Raw genomic sequence first — 26,220 nt, forward strand, 5'->3', positions numbered from 1 at the left:
CAATACTTAGCTAAGTGCTAAAGCATGCTAATTCAATGAAACAGGACTTTGTTGTTACTCAAGAAGGCAATGTACAATCTACCCCAAACTTCACACGTTTGATAAGAGTTATCTCTTGAACACATGTCCATGCTCATATTTAGTTATAGTCATAGCGCCACCTGCTGGCAACAGGAAGTGACGTTTAACACTGTTCTTGACTCCTAATAACATATAAAAAAAATGCCAGTAGGTGCTAAACATCCTACCAACATACTAGAGACATGTTAAAACATACTAGCAAACACTTAGCTAAGTGCTAAAGAATGATATTACTGCAATTAAATATGAATTTGCTGTAACTCAGGCATGGAATGTCCAATCTGCCCCAAACTTCACACTTTTGATAAGCGTTCTGTCCTGAACACATGACCATGCTTATATTCAGTTACAGTCATAGCGCCACCTGCTGGCAACAGGAAGTGACATGTTTAACACTGTTATGGACTCCTAATAACATATAAAAAAGTGCCAGCAAGTGTTAAACATGCTAACAACATACTAGAAACATGCTAAAACATGCTAGCAAACTCTTAGCTAAGTGCTAAAGCATGCTATTATTGCAATTAAATAGGAATTTGCTGTAACTCAGGCATGGAATGTCCAATCTGCCCCAAACTTCACACTTTTGATAAGAGTCATGGCCTGAATACATCTACATGAGAATGTTCATTTTTAGTAATAGCGCCACCTACTGGCAACAGGAAGTGACATGTTTAACACGTTGATGCCGTTCTAGCAACATGTTAAAAATGCCATTGAGTTCTAAACATGCTACAAACATGTTAAAACATGCTAACAATGCTTAGCTAAGTGCTAAAGAATGCTAATTCAATGAAACATGACTTTTTTGTTACTCAAGAAGGCAATTTCCAATTTGCACCAAACTTCACACGTTTGATAAGAGTTCTGTCCTGAACACACATCCATGCTCATATTCAGCAATAGTCATAACGCCACCTATTGGCAACAGAAACTGACATGGTTAACACAGTAATGCGGTACTAACCACATAATTATTGTGTACTAAGCATGCTAGAAACAGACTAAACATGCTAGCAACACTTAGCTGAGTCATGAAGCATGCTATTATCACCATTATACAAAACATTTTGTTACTAACTTTGACATACTCTTACTATATATACCTCCTTAAATGTACATTTCCCAACCATGCTCTGTCTTCCTAAAGCCACCGAGTGTTGATGGCACGGGTGCGAGGGCCCTTTCATCGCTGCTTGCAGCTTTAATTTAACTTTAAACTTTTATCCCAGTACTTCTATGATCATTTTAAATATTGTATCACAGAAATAATTATACTATTATGAAGTTTAAAAGACCTTTTGTGAAGCTGTTTCATGACAACTCTCTCTGGGTCAGCGGCAGCGCCAACAGATTTGAATGTTGCAATATGATTTTGTCGAAGGTTTAATAGACAGAAGAATTGGAAGATTATGTGAGTTTGAATGGGTATCACTGTATTTTAAAGATTAGTCGTGCAGCTCTACTGTCTATCTCTCTCTCAGCATATGAGTAGCGTGAGGGCTTTTCAGTGCATTCAGTCTGACGTTGCTTCTATTTTTTTTCTCCCAGCCCTAACACACGTTCCTTCAAATGTTTACAAATACATTAAGCACACACACACACACACATACGTTAGGTTTCCATGTTTTATGGGAACTTTCCATAGAAATAATGATTTTTATACTGTACAAACTGTATATTCAATCCCCTAATCCTAACTGATGTATTTTAACAAGGCTTTCCTGTAGCTCAAACAGTAGAGTGTTGGCGCTAGCAACGCCAAGGTCATGGGTTCGATTCCCAGGGAAAGCAAGAACTGACAAAATGTAAAATGTGTACCTTGAATGCAATGTAAGTCGCTTTGAATAAAAGAATCTGCCAAATGCTTAAATGTAACAACATGAACTAATGAGTATTTGTATACATTTCATATTGACAGCATTATGTTATTTATTTTTTAAGTGTTATGTTTATCTTTGGCTTAATGTGTGTCATTGTTCTCTACAGGTTGTGTGATTGTGGTGTCACAGATGAAGGTTGTGCTGCTCTGACTTCAGCTCTGATATCAAACCCCTCACACTTGAGACAACTGGATCTGTCTGAGAATAAACTAGGAGACTCAGGAGTGAAGCTGATCTCTGCTGTACTGGCGAATCCTCACTGTAAACTGGAGGAACTGTGGTAAGATCATCTCTACCATAAAGACTCGGAGTTAATAAGGATTAATATGTAGATAGTGCATACAATCGATCTTTGGTGTAAGCCCCATCCGGTGGTTCAGCGATAGATTCCTGCTTGAACCGTCAGATCCTGCCGGCGGTAGAAGGCAGCGGTGAGGAGTCTCCCTGAAGAGGAACATTTATATCTTAATATATTATTATCTACCTAAAGAAAGTAAAACTAACAGTTAAATAAAGCACACAAACTACAAACCAGACAACAGATGCAGGATACAGTAAAGAGGGTTTTTAAATCACAAATGTTTGGTGTAAATCAACTTGCCTTGTAATGCTTGTGCAAACAGACCCTTGTAAAAGCGTGAGCATTTCCTCAAAATGTGTGTGTGCAGCTAAAAAGAGGGAAGTGGTGTGTGTTTCACCTGAACCAGAACTGTCACCATATCAGATTTATCACTACATGATTATTGTGGCCAAAATAACACACAATAACAATATATCACCATATCTATGGAAATCTTGAAAAAATTATAATGCTATCAGTCAAATTCATCTTTATTTTGTATTATTTTTGAAAAATAATAATCACACCATCATATACAAAAGGAACAATTAAACTTATTGCGACAAGTTTGAAATAATAGTAACACTTTATCACAAGTATACAGTAACAGCGCTTAAATCATGTTCAAACTATTAGTTTATAGTTAATGAGTAGTATAGTATATAAACTAGTTAATATATTAAGAGACTATATATAAATTGTGAGTTGTTTGTTCACTGGCACTTTAATTAACAAAGTATTATTGTTTAATTGGCTCTTATGTAAAGAGTTAGATTATGCTTTAACAACGTATTAACCATAAATAGTTCTCACTTTAGATTAGGTCATGGAAAATAGTCATAAAGTGCTTTGAAACAGCCTTTATTGGACATTAATTACATTAATATTAAGCATTCCGTAAAATGTTTACAAATACATTAAGCACACACACACTAAATCACACATACACACGTTGGGTTTCCATGTTTTATGGGGATTTTCCATATAAATAATGATTTTTATACTGTACAAACTATTTATTCAATCCCCTAATCCTAACTAATTTCATTTAACAACATGAACTGAGTATTTGTATACATTTCATATTGACAACATTATTTTTTAAGTGTTATGTTTATCTTTGGATTGTTTTATGGTGTATATTTAAACCTTAACACCTTTAACCTTATTATTTATTAGTCTCAGGTTTGATAGACTAAGTCAAATCTGACCTAAATCACAAGCATTCAAATGGTACTTGCATTTTGTTCAGAAGACTTCTCTGTGGTCAGTTCTTGCTCAGGGTTTTATTAACAACAATAGTGGTAGACAATTGCTTGCAATGAATATAATAGTTATTTCTGGAAAATTACAATTAATTAATTAAGGCCAACAAAAAATTAATAGCAAAGTTACAATATAAAGCAAAGTTTCAATCAAAGGTGTAATCAGCTGGGTTTCTTGCATCGAGAGATACCGCTCAATCATTATCTGCCTGGTCAGTCTTCTCATCAGTCTCTTAAACTCAAACAGTTCACTGCCGATGTTAAATTCTCTTCTGCTGTCATCTGTTAGAGAGCTGTCAAGTCTTTCACAATCCTTTTAAGGTGTTTCTGACGTAGCCTGCATTGTGTTTCATTCTTACTGACCGCCAGAGGCAGTGTAAACACTATGGATTATCGCAGCGCCAGCTAGATAGGTTGAGAGAATATACAAACAAAGTCACGTGGCGTGACGCATGCTGAGCCCTGGAGGGTTGTAGGCTACAGTGGCTCAGCACTCTACCTCTTTCACTTTCTCGCCTGGTTGAGATAGGTTGTATTTGGTTGAGTGATTATTCGCGTTGTCAAGTGCAGCTTACAAGAGCAGCGAGATTCGTCCTCACAAGCTGTGACAGCTCGCGTCTACGCCATTTCAAAGAATTTGGATTAAATTAACAGCGCTTGGTGAGTTTTGTTCTTCTATTTGAGTTATATTGCTTCGTCTGTGACACTCTGTGCCTCTCGGTGCAATCGGTCTCACGTTGACATATCTACTCAGAGTGTTTTTTCCTCGAATCCATGTTACATTTTTTGTTCCTCGGTTCAGTCCGCCGACCATTTTAGACACTTTCTCTTTTTCGTGAGATATTTGTTGGTATTACCTGTCGGTTCACCCAAGGAAATTGTTTTATTTTCTTTGTATTAACTTTTCATCCCGCTTAACTTAACCCTCTGGGGTCTGAGCTGTTTTCTGGCCCTGGAGGTGTTCTGACATGCTCTGACATTTGTGGTTATTTCTGTTACTTGTGACATTTTCATGGCTAAAGTCTGATTACACTGTATTCAGCACAAACTCTGCTACAATAATATATAATAATCCCCGGAGAGCGCGTGCTATTCAAACGCAAATTCTGAGAACGCCCACATCAGCTGTAAACAAAGCGCGTTGCAATCGAGTGAGGCATAATATAGCCTACCTTATGGAGAAAAGTTTCCTCAGAACAGTGCTGATATGAGGAGCAATATCTCCTGATATGAGGAGCAATATCTCCTGATATGAGGAGCAGATCCCGCTGAGGAGTGAGGTAGGCTGTTTTCTTTTCTCAAGTGTTGATGTGGAATAACGTTATGGAATAACGTTAGTGTAGGCCTATGCAAACCGCAAAAAGATGAATCGCATTTCTATAATATGACTCGCCTTTCTGTGAGATGAATGAAGGGTACATATTTGTAAAGACTGTTTAGCCTAAATATGAATCGCGCGTCTGTGTGTGAAAGAATAAACTGCATTGCTATAGCCTACTGAGATGAGTAAAAATCGACTGGAATATGTTGAAATAAAATGTATTTGTATAAGCAACATATTAAACTGCAAATTAGCATTTATATGCCCTAATATTTCATAAAAACAACGTTACAGTCAGTCACTTGTTGACTAGATTTGGGTACAGTTTTTAGGCTACTGTAGAATATACTGCCACATCAAATAGCCTAAGCTTTTGTTTAGCAATTTCTGCTCATATCTAACGTTATATATATATATATATATATATATATATATAACTATATATATATATATATATAACTATATTATTTATATATATTATATATATATATATATATATATATATTTGCTATATTCAAAATAATGAATACATATGATAAAATGTAGGCCTTTTTTCTTTTTCTTTTTTACAAAGAAAGAGTACACTTGAAATATTGTTGAAATTGTAATTATTGTTGTAATTGTAACATTTTTAATAAAATAGCAAAACATATTTACAAGATAGATGTAAGCGAAATCTTAAATGGTCAATATAAGTCTTCTTCTAAATACATCTTTTGTCCTTGCATTGTGGCTCAGTCAGTGTCACACCTGAATGAATGGCTAATTATACAGAGTCATTATGCAGAGTGGGTGGGACATTGTAATCTAAGGTGTAAACTGCTCCTCCCCCTCGCATATTGGCTTTCCAAGCAAAACCTGTTTTACACCGTTTAAATCAATGTATTTTTTTTTTGTGAACGATAAAGCAAGACTATTTTCACATGATTTTGAAGCTAGAACTCAAAGGGACAACATCCATTAGTCAAAAGTCTTGTGGACACATATTTAATATGTGTTTTGTGGTCTTAATTCAGCAACTTTCATTCGAATTTTTTCCAATAACCACGCATAAACATTATTCTCTTAAAAATACAAACATCTACATACACGTTGCTCGCATATTATGGTAGCCCTGTTTGTGCTATATAGAGTGAATTTACACCTTTGCCATTAACATGTTTATAAATAACTGAAAAAAGCACAAATGTCAGAGCATGTCAGAACATCTCAAGGACCCCAAAAACAGCTTGGTCCCCAGAGGGTTAAACAAACTAAATAGCCCTTAAGTAATATGTTATTTATCTTAGTTCCACGATGGCATGTCTTTTCTGTCTGTGTTGGCGTGTTTACAATTATCCCAATAAATGCGCACACGCGCACACTCACACACAAACTAACACTTGCGTCACATACAGATGAGCACTAGCGGACAGAGAGTGCCGGCGGGAAATATGTCGCGTCAACCAGATGAAAACCAGACAAAAATATTAGCATTTTTTAAACGCTCACAGGGAACTGAAGATGGCAACACTTGCTTTACTGCGAGTAGCACCCAGAGTAGCTCTCCTGTTCCAAATCTAATTCGCGTCAAACGCGTGAATGCACAAAAAGCACAAAATAAAATCATTTGCGCGAACTGGACGCGCGAATGAGGCGAATTCGCATCTACCATGCCGCGCTAAATGCCTCATTCGCGCCGCAGGGCCTCCAGACGCGCGTATACGCGTCTTTGCATTGACTTAACATTGAAATCACTTGCGCCAGACGCTCTATTCGCGTTTGGTGTGAAATCTGCCCCTGACAAGCATCAAAAGTCCAGTCATCACCGGATGACAGGTTTTGACCCAGCTTGGCTGTCAGAGGGGAAATATTCCCCTTGGCTGTACAAGACTGATCTTGGTAAGTAACTAAATACATACATAAATAAACATACATAAATAAATGTGACAGTAGGGTTCTCATCTAACACATGAAGGACCAATTACGTACGGCCTAACTTATTCATAATATATGGTCGTAATTACATGACGGGTAACTGAAACCTGTAATTTCATTAACAATAAGATTTATATTAATGAATTACATGCCGCTTACTATTTACATATGTGTGTTTAAAATGTTTTTAGTCAGGACATTGTAAATTTGCTTATTAAATAAGACAAGAGATATTTAATACGCTATGCAGGCCGCTCTGTGTTGTATGGGAATGTCCTGCACACATGATGACGTTCAGAACAGCGCGCGTTCACAGCAGTCCTGCGTCTGACAGGATTATTCTCCCCAATAAATGCATCATAGAAAAAAAAACTTCTCACTAAAAAAGCCCATTTAAAATTTGTTGATCATATAAATGTATTAACTAACATTAACGAACAATGAATGAGCAATATATTTGCTCGCATTTATAAATCTTTTTTTAGTTGTTAGTTAAATAAAACTATTTAAGCTCTGGTCCATTAATATTAACAAATACTTCTGTAAATTTAACAAAGATTATTTGCAAAAGTCAATTTTAAAAAGATTTAAATACGTTTCTTTAATTTTTTTAAAGAGATGTCTTATGTTAACATTTTTTAACTTATACAAAGCATTACCCTCCCAGACAACCAATTTATGTGACATAGAAAGATAGACCAAATAGAAAAAAAAAAATTACGCAATGAGCAGTTACAGAAAGTAGGTCACGGGATCTTTCTGTGCCGAGCACAGACAGATAGATATATGCTGCGTCACAACTTAATTCGGCATCTGCCGCTACACTAGCGTCATATCTTCCATTCACATAAACAAACCGAATTATTAAAGTTCTCACCAGCTGCCACTTCGAAATTTGACGATGTATTCAATGTTTGTGCACTTTCTCCGTGTCCAGCTGTTCAGTTTTCGGCAGAGCTCGTCTCCGACTCGTCTTATACACACACTTTTTTCGTTTTTCCGCCCTTCGCTCCGATTGGCTGAGAGACTACTATAGTTGTTTTTCTCTTCTTTTTTTTTTCTTTCTTTCTTTTTTATAATTAATTTATATTTCCTCCAGTTTGACTTGACATCCACTGACTTGTAAGCTGTGCCCTAATAATCTTCTCCCTGATGACGGTCATGACATCTGCCCGTCGTTTTTGGGTGTTCAACATCTGCGAGAGGCTCTCACGACCCGTGCATGTCACGACCCGTGCCTATGTCGGAACGACGGCTCCGTCTTGCTGAGTTAGACCCTAATTCAACAGTGAAACTTGGGCAGTTAGATGTAGCCCCTTTGCACACTCGGAAGCGTAGGGCATCGGCAGCAGCTGGTGCTCTCCTCCCATCTAAGAAGGCCAAATCGCGAGGTGATGAACATTCACATGTTGAGAAAAGTTCACTTTCTATGGCGGTGTCTGTGCTTTCTTCAGAGATGGCAGAGCTGAAACGCCTGCTTCACTTGCTTCAGCCTGTCACATCTGCTACAACTGTGAAGATGACACAGGAGGATGAGAATGTTCTGAATCGGGGAGCTGGGGAAGAGTCTCTTGATTCCCCTTGTTTTTCTCATCGTTCAGAGTTTGATGTGCTTTCTACAAGTGCTTCAGATTCCTTTTTTCACGATCATGGGGATACTATGGATGTTGCTGCACAACCATCATCTCAGGCTGTTTTCACTGGTTACCCAGCAGCGCAGGGGTCTAGTCGGGGGTCAGTTCAGCCACAGAACATATCAATCTGCTAGAACTAAGGGCAGTGTTCTTGGCTCTAAAGTACTTCATGCCGGTTCTGGCAGGCCGCCATGTTCTCGTTTGGTCCGACAATACCTCAACAGTGTTCCATCTGAACCACCAGGGCGGCACGAGATCCCGCAGGTCTCTACGGCTAACTCACAAGATCCTGACATGGTGTCAGCCACGACTCGCTTCACTGAGGGCAGCTCATATTCCAGGAGCGTGCAACCAGACAGTGGATGCTCTTTCCAGGGATCAAGTACATCTAGGGGAATGGAGGCTTCATCCAGATGTAGTGCAGGAGATCTGGTTACGATTTGGAAGAGCAAAGGTGGATCTTTTTGCTTCAGAGATGACCACCCACTGCCGATTATGGTTCGCAAGGACAGAAGTGTCCAGCCCCCTGGTCTCACGAATGGCCGAACTGCCTGCTATATGCGTTTCCACCTATCTTTCTGTTATGGGAGATGTTGCACAGGATCGCCCTGTGCAAGCACAGAGTGTTACTTGTGGCACCACGGTGGCCAGCCAGACCATGGTTTCATTTGTTGTTGAGACTTCTGACAGGAAATCCATGGAAGCTTCCCCCCAGGAAGGACCTTCTCTCCCAGCTGGAGGCCAGTGTCTGGCACCCGGACCCGGCTCGTCTGCAGCTTTGGGTCTGGCCATTGGGCTAAATCCTTCCCTGGAGCGTTGTGACCCTGTTGTTATTCACACCATCTCTAATGCTAGGGCTTCTTCCACACGACAGATTTATGCTTCCCGTTGAAAGCTTTTTTCTGCATGATGTGACATTCTGAGTATCTTAAGCTTTCTTCAACATTTACTGGAGGAAGGAAAAGCAGCTTCCACGTTGAAAGTAGACGTCGAACTGGATAGTAGAGACCATTACGCTGGCTTACAAGGCAGCAGGGAGACCACTGCCCTGGGGACTAACTTGCCATTCCACTAGGGCAATCTCATCTTCATGGGCTGTTTTTAGAGGAGTTTCCCTGGTAGATATCTGCACTGCTGGTACCTGGGCTTCTCCATGCACGTTTGCTCGGTTTTATAAGGTCAACTTTGCTGCTCATCATGCCGTCAGTTCTGCGGTTCTTATGGAGCAGCCTTAATTTAATCAGGTGGGTGGCATTCCTTAAGACTATGTTGATATGTGTCATCCATAGTGTTTACACTGCCTCTGGCGGTCACTTTCTTGCATTTATTTCGGGAGAAACTGATGAATTCACGTGCTGTAAATCCAACTGACAGGACAACATTGCAGCTCCCATCTCATGTTATAGATCAAGATTATTTATAAAGGTTTTTAAACGACCAAACACACTCACTTACACGTATTTGAGAATCGTAATATCAGATAGGCTAGTTGATGACATGGTAAGCAAGTTTGTGAATATTTTGAATAAAAAAGGAAAAGCAAAATAAAAGCGACACATCTGTCATACAGTATTATTGTGGCTGCGGTGTATCGCGTGATGCGTCGCCATGGAAACATTAAAGGGAACGTTTGCCTTGAAAAAAATCACTCGGGGGGTGGGGTGTCGGTTAGAATATTTTAAACTTACGTGTGAAAGGGTTAAAGAAAAGATCGAAAATAAATATTTGTGTGTGCTGTAAAGTGGTTAGAAAAAATTTAAAACGGAATCAGCTAAAATCGGTATTGGCAGGTCAAACTCAATGAAAAATCGGAAACCGGAATCTGCCTAGAAAATTGTAATCGGTGCATCTCTACTTCTTAACATACACATAAGTTAAAGACTATAAACAAACTTCTTTTACATGGTTAAGTATACATGCATACATAATAGCAATTGGTATTATTTTTGTATATAGTTTTATAATAGTTATGCATCATTTCTACTTGGGTTACATAAAGATACCACAAAGCAATACTACACAGACTTTAAATTAAACAGAGTAATTGCATAATCATCATATTCATCAACAGGATATAGCCTTAATGTGTGTCATTGTTCTCTACAGGTTGACTGATTGTGGTGTCACAGATGAAGGTTGTGCTGCTCTGGCTTCAGCTCTGAGATCAAACCCCTCACACCTGATATTACTGAATCTGTCTGAGAATAAACTAGGAGACTCAGGAGTGAAGCTGTTCTCTGCTGGACTGGAGAATCCTCACTGTAAACTGGAGGATCTGAGGTAAGATCATCTCTACCATAAAGACTTGGAGTGAATAAGTATTAATATGTAGATAGTGTATACAATATATCTTTTTGCATAAGCCCCATCCAGTGGTTCAGCGACAGAATCCTGCGTGAACCGTCAGATCCTGCCGGCGGTAGAAGGCAGCGGTGACAAGTCTCCCTGAAGAGGAATATTTACATGTTAATATATTATTATCCCCCAAAAGAAAGTAAAAAAAAACTAAAATAAAACGGATCATTCTCAATCACAGATTCTACTTTTTGAAAGTATGACCAACATGGTGGTCAAGTAACATCCGCTTTTGTTCTGACCAACTAAGGGAAAAAAAGCATTGCAGTAAATCGCGGTGATTAAATCTAATAATTGCTTATCATATCACGTCAAACTGTTCAAATTCTACTTTGTTCTCAAATTTTTAATGTTAGCAAAATCACCATTGCGTGACTACATTTAATGCCCTTCTGATATTTGTCCTTGTTTTCGCATTGGTTGCAGTCTCTCTTTTTCTCTGAAGTCCGAAGTCTTTCGCGTTTTACAACGGTTGAATCTTCAGTTGTTACTGGTGATTATCGTTTGAACCTTTCTGGATCCGCCATCAAATTGTTAACTTTAATTATATCAAGTGCTGTGAGAAAAGGCTATAAATCTCCACCTCCAACATCCTCACACGCAATATAGCCTACTAGCCGACTAGCCGAGACACCTTCTTTATGTGTACAGATGTGACTTAATGACGCTAAGACATGCTCGAATTTCCTGTGGAAATCCACCAGTACCACTGGTATTAAAAAGATTATTACAAGCTTACCATTTCGAATCGAGCTAAGGCAAGCAGATAGTTTTGAGCACTGGCTGGTTATGTAATTGCTCAATTTATTTTGGATAATTTTTTACCCAAAAAAGCTATGGATTGCAGCTTTAATGAGTAGTATATAATCGTATATAAGCTGTAGTTAGAATATTAAGAGACTATAAACATATAGTGAGTTCTTCATTCATTGTTACTGTAATTAACAAAGTGTTATAGTTTAATTAGCTCTTATGTAAAAAGTTAGATAATGCTTTGCTAACAACTTATTAACCATAAATTCACAAGTTCACACTTACATCAAATTAAACAGAGTAAAGATTATGCGTATTTGACGTTCTGTCCGGAGGGAGGGCTCCGAGCACAGAATATTTGGCCCAAACCCAGTGTATTCCCCCCGGTTGTTGTAAGAGTAGTTAGAACTAGAAGTGAGGAGATGGGGTGGTGGAGGGATGCTGTTAAACTGTCAACGAACGGAGGCAAGACTGCTGTATATATACCTCTTAATTCGTTGATAGGGTTGATTAACTGACTTTATCATCATCATCATCTTTATCTGCTTACCCGGGGCCGGGTCGCGGGGGCAGCAGTCTAAGTAGAGATGCCCAGACTTCTCTCTCCCTAGACACTTCCTCCAGCTCTGCCGGGGGACACCAAGGCGTTCTCAGGCCAGCCGGGAGACATAATCCCTCCAGCGTGTCCTAGGTCTTTCCCGGGGTCTCCTCCCAGTGGGATGCGCCCGGAACACCTTCCCAGGAAGGTGTCCAGGAAGCATCCGGAACAGATGCCCGAGCCACCTCAGCTGGCCCCTCTCGATGTGGAAGAGCAGCGGCTTTACTCTGAGCTACTCTTGAGTTACTGAGCTCCTCAGTTCTAAGGGATCACCCAGCCACCCTGCGGAGAAAGCTAATTTCGGCCGCCTGTATCCTGGATCTTGTCCTTTCGGTCATGGCCCACTGCTCATGACCATAGGTGAGGGTAGGAACATAGATTGACTGGTAAATCGAGAGCTTCGCCTTGCAGCTCAGCTCTTTCTTCACCACGACAGACCGGTACATTGACCGCATTACTGCAGAAGCTGCACCAATCCGTCTGTCAATCTCCCGTTCCATCCTTTCCTCCCTCGTGAACAAAACCCCAAGATACTTGAACTCCTACATTTGAGGCAGGAACTCTCCACCAACCTGAAGTGGGCAAGCCACCTTTTTCCGACTGGCCCCGGACCCCATACTCCCAGAGCACCCTCCATAGGACGCCGCGAGGGACACAGTTGAATGCCTTCTCCAAATCCACAAAGCACTTGTGGATTGGTTGGGCAAACTCCCATGAACCCTCCAGCACCCTGGAGAGGGTATAGAGCTGGTCCAGTGTTCCATGACTGGGACAAAAACCGCACTGTTCCTCCTGAATCTGAGATTCTATTATCAGCTGTATTCTCCTCTCCAGTATCCTAGAATAGACTTTCCTGGGGAGGCTGAGAAGTGTGATCCCCCTGTAGTTGGAGCACACCCTCTGGCCCCCCTTCTTAAAAAGAGGGACCACCAGGGGGTGCTCTGGCGCTCTGCCAGCCCAAAGGTACTGTCCCCAACCGCCACGCGATGTTGCAGAGGCGTGTCAGCCAAGACAGCCCCACAACATCCAGAGACTTAAGGTACTCAGGGCAGATCTCATCCACCCCCGGTGCCTTGCCACCGAGGAGCTTCTTGACTACCTCGGTGACTTCAGCTTGGGTGACCTCCGAGCCCCCAGCCTCCGCTTCCTCAATCGAAGACGTGTAGGTGGTATTGAGGAAATCCTCAAAGTATTCCTTTCACCGTCCGACGACATGCCCAGTTGAGGTCAACAGCTGCCCACCTCCACTGTAAACAGTGTTGGTAGGACACTGCTTCCCTCTCCTGAGGCGCCAGACCGTTTGCCAGAATCTCTTCGAGGCCAACTGGTAGTCCTCCATGGCCTCACCAAACTTCTCCTAGGCCTGATTTTTTTTTTTTTTTTTTTTTGCATCCACAACCACCCGGGCTGCAGTCTGCTTGGCCTGCCAGTACCCGTCAGCTTCCTCAGGAGTCACACTAGCCAACCAGGCACGATAGGACTCCTTCAGCTTGAAGGCATCCCTTACTTCCACTGCCGTTCGACCCGTAGGCGCACACGACAGTGAGAGACCTATCCCCGACCCGAAGGCGCAGGAAAGCGACCCTCTCATTCACCGGGATGAACTCCAACACATGGCGGCTGAGCTGGGGGGCTATAAGCAAAAACCCAAACCAATCCGCCGCCTCTCACCATGGGCAAAGAGTGGTAAAGAGTCTATCCTCTCTCAAGGAATGTGGTTCCAGAGCCCAAGCTATGCGTGGAGGTGATCCTGACTATCTCTAGTTGGTACCTCTCAACCTAACGCACAATCTCAGGCTCCTTTCCCGCCAGTAAGGTGACTATCCACATCTCTAGAGCTAGTTTCCATGTCCAGGGATCGGGTTGTCGAGGCCCCAGCCTTCAACTGCTGCCCATTTCACTTTGCACAGGCCCCTTACAGTCCCTCCTGCTGGTGGTTAGCCCACGGGAGGGCAATCCCACGTCGCTCCTTCAGGCTGAGCCTGGCTGGGCCCCATGGGGGGAGGCCCGGCCACCAGGCACTCGCATACAAATTTAATTACTATATTAAGTGCTTTAATACAGCCTTTATTCGACATTAATTACATTAATATTAAGAGTTCCTTAAAATGTTTACAAATACATGAGATAAGAACAAACACACACACACACACAGAGACAGACACACACACTAGGGTTGGGACGATACAACTAGACTATGGGGAAAAGTGAAATCATACATTATACAGACTGTATGTGATGTATAAGATGAGTCATAGTTACAAAAATTCATCACATGTATGAGTTTTATTTTAGAAGAATTAAATTACAAAAATATTTTGTAACACTCATTTGTCGCCACCTAGTGACGAAACAATGTAATCAATAAATGCGTTATGTTAAGCGCCAAGTTTCTATCAAAAGCTAATACTCTATTTGGATTTCTACCGTAGATATCAGTGTTTATATTTTAACTTTAAACTTTTATCCCATTTTAAAGATTAATCGTGCTGCTCTACTGTCTTATCTCTTGAAATGGATTTTACGACACTCATAGATAACGACACATTTCATCCTCTGTTGAAACAACCTATAAGCAAGGACAAAAATAAAGCAATTTTGATTTTGGAATAAGAAAAATCTATTTTAAAATCGTAAACAAAAAAAATTGCGTTAGTTTGGTGAATTGAGTTTTTTCTCTCAGGCCTAACTCACACACATTCCTTAAAATGTCTACAAATACATTAAGCACACACACACACATTTGTTGGGTTTTCTGGGGAGTTTTATTTTTATTTTTATTAACTGGATATTCAGTCCCTTAATATTAAATGTAATTTAACAACTTGAACTAATCAAGTATTTGTATATATTTCATATTGACAGCATTATGTTTTTATTTTTTAAAGGAGAACTCCGGTCAATTTTAACATTGAGCTCATTTTTTTGTACATTTGGAGTGCTGTCAATACAGGGAACAACGACAAAAATCGGTGTTGCCTACACCGAGTTATTCTATTTTTAAAATTTGCACCCTGTTGACTTCAATGGGGCAAGTTTTAAACCTGCTTTTAGTAGTCGATTGCCAAGTTCACGCGCGTGATCATAGGTAACTAAACCTATGCGCGTGAACTCGGCAATTGACTACTTTGGACTTCAACCGAAAACAGGATGTAAACACAGATATTTGCGCTGGCTTAAATAATATAATTTTTATACATATCTTTCACATCTACTGCAGTCAGATTCACTCGTGTTCACTGAAGGAATCACTCACATTTTCTGTGCACTTGTAATGACACATCAAGGATGTTAAGAGGCTAAAAGCAGGTTTAAAACTTGCCCCATTGAAGTCAACAGGGTACAAATTTTAAAAATAGAATAACTCGGTGTAGGCAACACTGATTTTTGTCATTGTTCTCTGTATTGACAGCACTCCAAATGTACAAAAAAATAGCTCAATGTTAAAATTGACCGGAGTTCTCCTTTAAGTATTTGTTTATCTTTGGATATGCAATTGGTACTCAACCAGAATAATACTTTGTATTTGCTGCCTTTTACGCTAAGTGGCACTTCTATCACAGACTTTGAAAAGTGTCAGTTTATTTTCTCTATTGTGTAATCTTCCACGGCTCATTGAGAACTGGTAGCAAATAAATTCAAGTGAAACGTTGTTAAAAGAGTTTATAATCCTCAATACTGAAATTACAGTACAAATTTAGAACTGAAACAAATGTAGCCTTCTATTGTTAGAGTAAATTTAAAAAGTAGGCTAAACATTGTGTGCCCAGTTTTTCTATAGGCTAAATTACAAAGGCTTAGCATTTCAAGGTTATGCGTCTTATACTATGTTATTTTAATTTGTTAGTTGGCCTAGGTTTATGAACTGAAACATTACAGTGAAATAAATTAAACTAAATGATCGTAAAATTAAAACATTGTCAGGGCTTGCTGACCGATGTTAGTCAGGTGTTTTATTTAATTAATAAAAATAATTCAGCAGAACCATGGCTATTTAGACCAGAAGGAAATCCCCCTCCCCCCTCACAAATCGCACCTTGCTTACACCCATGTTTTTAAAAACTCTTTCTGTATATAGGGAACCCCATAAAGTTTTTTTTCTTCTGTTTTCAACAGAACTGCTTTTACAGTTACGATTGAAATTATTATACAAATGTAAATCTTGTTGGATAATATTTGTTTCTTAGTGTGAAATGGAAATGCATGGTCATTTTATTTTATAAATACAAGCACAAAGAAAACTATATGATATAACAGTGTTTTAGAACTAGACAAATCTCTTTGCATTAATAATAAATAAATACAGTAGCCCATGTTTGTTTGGGATTTGAACCCGTGTCATCTAAAACATTGAAACCTAAGTTCTACCTCTCGACCACAAATTTACTAGAAAGCCCAGAAGTGGAGAGAGAAGCACTCATCATTCGTCTAGAATAGTAAAAATAATCTGCGTCATTGCACCGTTCTTTTGGTGTATTTTTTGTTTGTTTGTTATCGTGCTGCTCCCCCGGGGAATAGTCTTCTGTTGCCAAACGACTTCTACAATATGAAATATAGGCTATATTGTTGTCATGTCTATTTTTAGCTTTTGATTCAATTTTTCTGTTCTAAAAGTTTGTTCTTTTCGGTTTAAAATTTATTATTTCATATTTAATTTTTGCTTTTGTTATTTTTTTTACCAATTCTGTTGTAGCCTCATAGGCATAGGCTATTTCTTTTTAATTTATTTTTTGTCATGAAAGTTTGTTCTATTCTGTTTTTGGTTAGGTTGTTTCATTATTGTACAGCGCATGTCATTAGCTCTTTTTTTATTTTTCATGTTTGTTGCATTGGCTTATTTCAAAATTACCATAGTTGTAGTATTTCACCCTTACTGTTAATTGACATAAGCCCCACTTGCATTTCAAAATGCGGCAGCTGCAACTGTTTTGCAAAATGTCCCTTAGCGACACCTGGTGGTCATTTTGGGAACAACTTTGAAATGCGACTGGTTTATTTTTGCTGCAGTGACTTTATAGTAATAGGCATTCTGGTTGATTACCTATTGTAACTGCATTTTTCCATCTTAAAAATATATCTAAATTACGTCATATGCTCTCATTGACAAATGCGGAACAATTAGTTCATGCGTTCATGACCTCAAGGCTAGATTATTGTAATGCTCTACTAGGTGGTTGCCCTGCACGCTTAATAAACAAACTACAGCTGGTTCAAAACGCAGCAGCTCGAGTTCTTACCAGAACCAGGAAGTATGACCATATTAGCCCAGTTCTGTCAAAACTGCATTGGCTCCCTATTAAACATCGCATAAATTTTAAAATATTGCTTATTACTTACAAAGCACTGAATGGTTTAGCTCCGCAGTACTTGAGCGAGCTCTTAACGCATTATAGTCCGTCACGTCTATTACGATCTCAAAATTCCGGCCAGTTGATTATACCTAGAATATCAAAATCCACTGCTGGCGGTAGATCCTTTTCCTATTTAGCACCAAAACTCTGGAACAGTCTTCCTACCATTGTCCGGGAAGCAGACACACTCTGTCAGTTCAAAGCCAGATTAAAGACACATCTCTTTGACCTAGCTTTCACATAATACATTATAGACTTCTATAATTTAATGTTATGCTGCATAGATTAGGTCAGCCGGAACCGGGAACACTTCCCAAAAATCCTGATGTACTCGTTACATCATGAGAAGAATGGCATCTACGCTAATTTTAGTGTCTGTGTTTATCCCAAGGTTTTTCCTGCAGCCTGCCGGATCCGGGCCGTATCCAGATCTGACGAAGGACCTTCACCTGGACCGATGACAACGCAGTGCTGAAGTGCCAACTAGTCTCTCCCTATGGAGGATCCCACTACCACTCTACAGATAAGGCGTTGTCGGGAAAATTCGTCTTGCGGTCCTACCCCAAAGCAACAAATAAAATAAAATTCCTTATCAAAATTTATAAGGAAAGACAAGTATTTTGTTTAGGCTTGGCTTGTAGGGAATTCCAAACCTGCGTATATTCTAACGCACATAACTATAGAACCCATTCTAAATGCGCATGTGACCGCCATCAGCGTTTCTCACAGGTTCGCGTTTAAAGTCTGTGTAGAGAGAATGGTGTCGTCTTAGCGGCCCCTAATTTAATAACAAATGATCATTGCGACGGAACCAAATCAATTAAAACTAACTTTAGATGGAAATAACTTAACTCTGCTGTAAAGCCGAAACAATCTCTGTTACCTTAAATTATACGCTTATCTCTGTAAAGCTGCTTTGAGACAATCTACATTGTTAAAAGCGCTATATAAATGAAGATGACTTGACTTGACTATTGTAGGCTTAATGTGTGTCATTGGTCTCTACAGGTTGAGGGATTGTGGTGTCACAGATGAAGGTTGTGCTGCTCTGGCTTCAGCTCTGAGATCAAACCCCTCACACCTGGGAGAACTCAGTCTGTCTGGGAATAAACTAGGAGACTCAGGAGTGAAGCTGTTCTCTGTTGTACTGGTGAATCCTCACTGTAAACTGGAAGGACTGAGGTAAGATCATCTCTACCATTGTTGCATCAAAGAACAGAAAACGCAAAACATGAGCAAAATGGCAGCTTTTCTTTTAAAGAACTCCAGGCCTGAAGAGGGCAGATAATATACACTACCGTTCAAAAGTTTGGGGTCAGTAAGATTTTTTATGTTTTTAAAAGAAGCATCTTCTGCTCACCAAGGCTGCATTTATTTGATTAAAAATACAAACAAAAACAGTAATATTGTGAAATATTATTCCAATTTAAAACAGCTGTTTTCTTTGTGAATATACAGTAAAGTGTAAGTTATTCCTGTGATCAAAGCTGAATTTTCAGCATCATTACTCCAGTCTTCAGTGTCACATGATCCTTCAGAAATCATTCTAATATGATGATTTGATGCTCAAGAAACCTTTATGATTATTATCAGTGTTGAAAACAGTTATTTACATTTTTATTTCATGATGCTATGATGAATAGAAAGTTCAAAAGAACAGCATTTATCTGAAATCTAAAGCTTTTGTAACATTAAACACTACCGTTCAAAAATTTGGGGTCAGTAAGAATTTTTATTTTATTTTGGGGGAAAGAAATCAAATAAATCAATACTTGTATTTATCAAGGATGAGTTAAACTGATCAAAAGTTACAGTAAAGACATTTATAATGTTAGAAAATATTCTATTTTAAATAAATGCTGTTCTTTTGAACTTTCTATTCATCAAAGAACTTTGAAAAAAATTTTACTCAACTGTTTTCAACATTGATAATAATGAATGTTTCTTGAGCATCAAATCATCATATTAGAATGATTTCTGAAGGATCATGTGACACCGAAGACTGGAGTAATGATGCTGAAAATTCAGCTTTGATCACAGGAATAAATTACAGTTTAAAATCTTACAATAGAAAACAGTCATAATATTTCACAATATTACTGTGTTTTTATTATTGTTTTTTATCAAATAAATGCAGCCTTGGTGAGCAGAAGATAGTTCTTTTTAAAACAGGAAAAAATCTTACTGACCCCAAACCAGTCAGCAGCCATGTCACCCTGTAGCCCAAGACTGGTTGCCCACTGAAGCTAAGCAGGGCTGAGCCTGGTTAGTACCTGGATGGGAGACCTCCTGGGAAAAACCAGGTTGCTGCTGGAAGAGGTGTTAGTGAGGCCAGCAGGGGGTGCTCACCCTGTGGTCTGTGTGGGTCCTAATGCCCCAGTATAGTGACAAGGACACTATACTGCCAAAAGAGCACCGTCCTTCGGATGAGACGTAAAACCGAGGTCCTGACTCTCTGTGGTCATTAAAAATCCCAGGATGTCCTTCGAAAACGAGTAGGGGTGTAACCCCGGCATCCTGGCCAAATTTGCCCCTTGGCATCTGTCCATCATGGCCTCCTAATCATCCTCATATAATGATTGGCTTCATCACTGTCTCCTCTCCACCAGTAAGCTGGTGTGTGGTGAGCGTTCTGGCGCAATATGGCTGCCGTCGCATCATCCAAGTGGATGCTGCACATTGGTGGTGGTTGAGGAGATTCCCCCCTTCTATGTAAAAGCGCTTTGAGGTCTCAGAAAAAGCGCTATATAAATGTAACGAATTATTATTATTATTATAAACCTTTGAACGGTAGTGTATATTGTACAACGGGTTACATTTGGCAACTACTAAGTTAGAAAATAAGGTAAATGAAGTAGCCTAAGGTGATTGCTCCGATTAACATGTAACATGAAAATAAGCGAGTTTGCAAATAATTTGTGCGATTATGGTCACTCACTCAGTTTGACTGCAGCGTGACTTTTGTTGTTGCGTGGCAACAGTAGATGCCAAAAGCAATATTATTAATATTTTGATCATGACATGTAGGCTAACTCGGCCCACATCCAAATTCACACCCATTCATCCCGTTATAAATTGCCCACGACCTGGTCACAAACTCGTATCAAAACAAACAGAATTTTACAGTTCTAGTGCCACGTGTCAGTTTGCACAATCAGGTGTTCTCACGTTATCTACAACTGAAATTATAGCAAAATGTGTATAATTCTCCCCAAGATTGAGATAACATTACACAGACAACCATTTTGTTTGAAAATAACCTAGAACAATGCGTTTGCCTTCCATAACATTGAAAAGTGTAATAGCCTACCGAGAAACTTATCTGCTCTTTATATATATTTCAAGTATTTTTAGTTTGATATCACATTTTTTTAGTACGATGATTAATTCATTTCAATCACTGTAGGTTTTGTGATGTTATTTGCCATAAATGTGATACATTGACTGCTGTAATATTGTGAGATAGTAGTGGCTGTTTGTAGTTGTGGTGGGGCCTATTTGGGGGAAATATAGGGCAATTTTTTTAATCCCAGTCCGTCCCTGGATGTATGTCTCATAAAATGTTCAAAAATGTAAATGTCTCAGAGAAAGAGAAGAGCAGACATATGGATGGATCATAAATAAAAAATAAAATGCAAGTACTAATATAAATAATACATAATAATAAGAATAAGAATATAAACCAATACATTTTTTTTTTTTTTACATATTAGGGTTGGAACAGTACATGTATTCATATTGAAGCGAAACAGTATGAGCGTCACGGTTCGGTGCTTAAATTTACACAGAGAATACACAGTATAAAAATAAATAAAACTTATTAAAATGTGCAAATTAATGTAATGCGGAACCACTGTTAGATACGCGGGTTCTTTAGGGACACCTAATCTTTTGCTCTGCTGTAGCTCTGAAGCTGCAATGTAGAGATTGCAATGCTGGAATATTTTGTGTGTGTGTGTGTGTGTGTGTGTGTGTGTGTGTGTGTGTGTGTGTGTGTGTGTGTGTGTGAGAGAGAGAGAGAGGCGCGGGCGCGATCGAAAAGTCGCAAAGTGTTTACTTATATTTATGTGTGTGAGGCGCAGGCGCGATCGAACAGTGGAAACAAACATACTCCGTCATTTAGTTTATACAGGACATCATTCAAACATTCAAACAAGTGTTTAAGTTACTGTTAATTAAAATTAAGGAAAACAAATATATTAATCTGAAATGTAGCAAATTAATTTTGAAATTCATTCAGGTACAATTACCAATCATATCTCAAGGTCTTTTTGTCTTTTTATTAATTTAATTAATAAACTAATTATATAAAACTATTGTCAGTGCACTACAAATAAACTGGTTCTATGCCTTTACTTTATTAATAAAACTTATTCAAAAATTACAAGGCTTAAGTAATTTATTTTCCTTTGGTGGTACAGCCTGAGACATGCACAAGCCTTCTGCATTTTTTTTTTTTCTCCATTGTACCGAACTCGTACCGAACCGTGATGTCTGAACCAAGGTATGAACTGAACCGTGACTTCTGTGTACCGTTCCACCCCTAGTACGTATGTTTGTCTGTCATCTGTGTAATCATGTGCAGCTGTTTCCCATCACCTCATGATCCCTCAGTCTCTCTGCCTATTTACCCAGTTCAGTTGTTTGTCTCATCGCAAAGTCTTGTCAAGAGTTCCACAGCATTACTGAGCGTTTTCCTGGTTTTCTGCTATTCCTGGTTTTGATATCTGCCTGTGTCCTGGGGTGTATTCCAGAAAGCAAGCTTATCTTACTGTCAAACATACCCTGAACTCTTGGTTGATTAAACCAAACCTTGCTTACTCGAGGTATGCTGGGTCCAAAAACACGTCCGGGAATAAGTTAATCCGACTCGGTGTGTGTTCATGGTTAACACACCAGACCTTCTCAACAGAGCGACGAATCCACGAGTCACCATGGAAACAGACGCTGAGAAAAAACGAGCCATACTTCTTCCTTCTTTTGTGAAATGCCAATTTACATTTACGCCACCTATTTGGTGGATGTGCAATTTTTAAAAATCTTTTTGGTTAATAATCTTTAATCAATGTGAATAAAAAATGTATAGTTTGATGCTAATTATATAATAAAAAGAAAGATTGATTAAACTAAATACAGTCTGTTCTTACAAAGTTAACATGGCTCTGAGAATTACCTACTGTATATATTATAATAAAATGAACATAACCTTATTTTAACAGCGCTTTATATAGATATAACTCTCAAGCCCACTGGAGCCTAATCAATAGGGACGTATGCGCTGAACACCTCGAAGTAAATTAACCCTGGAACAGAACCTGCTCTGGAGCTGCTATGGCTACTTATATAGCTACGACTTACTTACAGCTACATAACTACTTACTAGATTTGTTTGTTTGGACTGATTTTCTGAGCTCTGACCTTCTGCCTGTTATAATGGACTATGACTTTGGATTGTGCTCTCAATAAACCTGCGTTTGGTTCGTCAATCGATGTGCTCAGTGCTGTCCGCAACCAAATCACAACACACACACTGCCGTTCAAAAGTTTTGGATCAGTAAGATTTTTAAGGTTTTTAAAAAAAGTCTCTTCTCACCAATGGTGCATTTATTTGATTAAAAATACATAAAATAAAATAATAAAACATAAAATAATTTTATTACATATTATGACAATTTAAAGTAACTTTTCTATTTTAATATATTTTAAATTGTAATTTATTCCTGTCATCAAAGCTGAATTTCAGCATCATTACTCCAGTCTTCAGTGTCACATAATCCTTCAGAAATCATTATCATTATCATCTAATATAATGATTTGATGCCTATCCATTAACATTCATTATTATCAATGTTGAAAACAGTTGTGTACAAATTTTTTTCAGGATTCTTTGATGAATAGAAAGTTATACTTTACTATATATTCACCTAGAAAAGAGCTGTTTTACATTGCAATAATATTTCACAATATTACTGTTATGTTTTATTTTTAATCAAATAAATGCAGCAGAAGAGACAGATCTGCACCAGCAGTTGTCTAATATGATGGTGCAGATAAAAACAACTCAGCCTTAATACATAAATCCATGAAGTACAACAGATACCAATCTAACTGGCCATAAGAAATACTTAATTTCTCGATATACAAGATTGTAAGCACTTACCATTGTCATGTGACTCGATTTCATAATTTCCAAACTGTTGTGAAAAGTCATTCAAAAAATTTGCGTGGACACATGAAGCAATATGGGTGTTTTTTACGTAATTTTGTGTATACTTAACCATTCAAACGCCACAAAACGGGACACACTGACAGACAGCACAATAAGCCATTGTGTGAGTGCAGATTTGAGTTCTAATGTGCTTTTAAATCAAGCACGTCCCGTTCCTTATTGTTCATTTATCCGTGCTTCTTAATCACTCTAAAGTTTCAATAACTTTAAGCAATTTGCTCAAAATGTTTACAAATACATTAAGCTCACACATGTACAGACACACACACTAGGGCTGGGACGATGCACCTATCTCCTGATTCGATATCACGATAGTTTATTTTTTATTGCGATTTGCGATTGTTTCTATCAAAAGCTGATTTACTATATTTTGATCGCTACCGTAGACATCAGTGATTTATATTTGAACTTTAAACTTTTATCCCAGTACTTCTATGATCATTTGAACTATTGTATCACAGAAATAATTATACTATTATGAGGTTTAAAAGACCTTTTGTGAAGCTGTTTCATGACAACTCTCTCTGGGTCATCGGCAGCGCCAACACAGATTTAAAATGTTGCGATATGATTTTGTCAAAGGTTTAATAGACAGATGAATTTGAAGATCGTGTGGGTGTTTGAATGGAGATCACATTATTTTAAAGATTAATCGTGCAGCTCTACTATCTTATCTCTCTCTCAGCATATGAGTAATGCCAGGGCTTTTTAGTGCATTCAGTCTCACGTCGCTTCCACGTGTCCACTTGAAATGGATATTACGACACTCATAGTCCTAACACACACACAAGTTCCTTAAAATGTTTACAAATACATTAAGCACATACACAGACACACACACACACACACGTTGGGTTTCCATGTTTTATGGGGATTTTCCATAGAAATTATTTTTATATTGTACAAACTGTATATTCAATCCCTTAACCTGAACTGAGTATTTGTATATATTTCATATTGACAGCATTGTTATTTATTTTAAGTGTTATGTTTATCTTTGGATATAGGCTTAATGTGTGTCATTGTTCTCTACAGGTTGAGGGATTGTGGTGTCACAGATGAAGGTTGTGCTGCTCTGGCTTCAGCTCTGAGATCAAACCCCTCACACCTGAGAGAACTGGATCTGTCTCTGAATAAACTCGGAGACTCAGGAGTGAAGCTGCTCTCTGCTGGACTGGAGAATCCTCACTGTAAGCTGGAGGAACTGGGGTAAGATCATCTCTACCATAACAGTTAAATAATCCGGACAAACTACAAACCAGACAACAGATGCAGGATACAGTGAAGAGGTTTTTTAAAGCACAAATGTTTGGTGTAAATCAACTTGCCTTGTAATGCTTGTGCAAACAGACCCTTGCAAAAGCCTGAGCATTTCCTCAAAATGTGTGTGTGCAGCTGAAAAGAGGGAAGTGGTGTGTGTTTCACCTGAACCAGGGCTATCACCATATCAGATTTATCACTACATGATTATCATGGCCAAAATAACACACAATAACAATATATCACCATTCATCTTTACTTTGTTTGTTTTGTGTTATTTTTAAAAGAAGAATCACACCAGTGCATACAAAAGGAACAATTACATGCGGCCAGTTTGAAATAGTATATAATAATATATAAGCTGTAGCTAATGTATTAAGAGACTATACATAAATACTGAGTTCCTCGTTCACCATCACTTGTAATTCACAAATTATTTATTGTTTAACTCTCTGGGGTCTTAGGTGTTTTTGGGGTCCTTGAGATGCCCTGACATGCCCTGACATTTGTGCTTTTTTCAGTTGCTTATAAACATATTAATGGCAAAGGTGTAATTACACTCTATTCAGCACAAACAGGGCTACCATAATATGTAAACAACATGAATGTACATGTTTGTATTTTCGAGAGAATAATGTTTATGCTTTTATGGTTATTGAAAAAACTAAAAACGAAAGTTTCTGAAATAAGGCCACAAAACACATACTAAATGTGTCCACAAGACTTTTGACTAACGGATATTGTCACCTAGAGTTTTTGCTTCAAAATGATCTGAAAATTATCCTGCCTAATCATTCACATAAAACAATACTTTGATTTCAATTTTGTAAGACACGTTTTGTTTGTAAAGGCAATATGCGTGGGGGTGTGAATGATTTTGAATAATGCTGTGATTCACACCTGAGAAGACAATGACCCGCATAATGACCCGCATAATGAGCTGCATAATTAACCTTTCAGTCAGGTATGCCACTAAGAGAACCACAAGAAAGAATGTGAGGACTTATTTTGAATGCATGCAAGTTGTATAATATCCAAGGTAAACATTTCTATTAACTATGCAGTTAATTCTCATACTGTATTTCCAGAAAGTTTTGGAATATATCCTCTCCCCAAATGTGTCACTAATAGAAAACAATAATAAATAATTTAATGAGAAGGCTTATATTGAACTATTAAGATGTTATTTACATCTACCATGTAAATATATTTTTTGCTATTTTATTAAAAAGT

The 26,220-nt window shown here is 38.5% G+C and overlaps 1 protein-coding gene across 4 annotated transcripts in view; it reads left to right on the forward strand.

The window, feature by feature from the left end:
- The window catches only part of LOC311297699 (protein NLRC3-like), a 61,771-nt gene that overhangs the window by 30,675 nt on the left and 4,876 nt on the right, over nt 1–26,220 (forward strand). The window contains exons 6-9 of one of the 4 annotated variants that reach the window (XM_084420106.1): nt 2,071–2,244; nt 10,548–10,721; nt 18,507–18,680; nt 24,763–24,936. In XM_084420106.1, coding sequence (XP_084276232.1) covers nt 2,071–2,244; nt 10,548–10,721; nt 18,507–18,680; nt 24,763–24,936 — 696 coding nt within the window. Of the gene's footprint in view, nt 1–2,070; nt 2,245–10,547; nt 10,722–17,889; nt 18,082–18,506; nt 18,681–24,762; nt 24,937–26,220 lie in introns of those variants that run through there. The other 3 variants (XM_084420107.1, XM_084420108.1, XM_084420109.1) reach the window with 3 other exon arrangements.

Source organism: Rutilus rutilus (genome assembly GCF_951802725.1).
Source record: "Rutilus rutilus genome assembly, chromosome: 9".
Lineage (NCBI taxonomy): Eukaryota > Metazoa > Chordata > Actinopteri > Cypriniformes > Leuciscidae > Rutilus > Rutilus rutilus.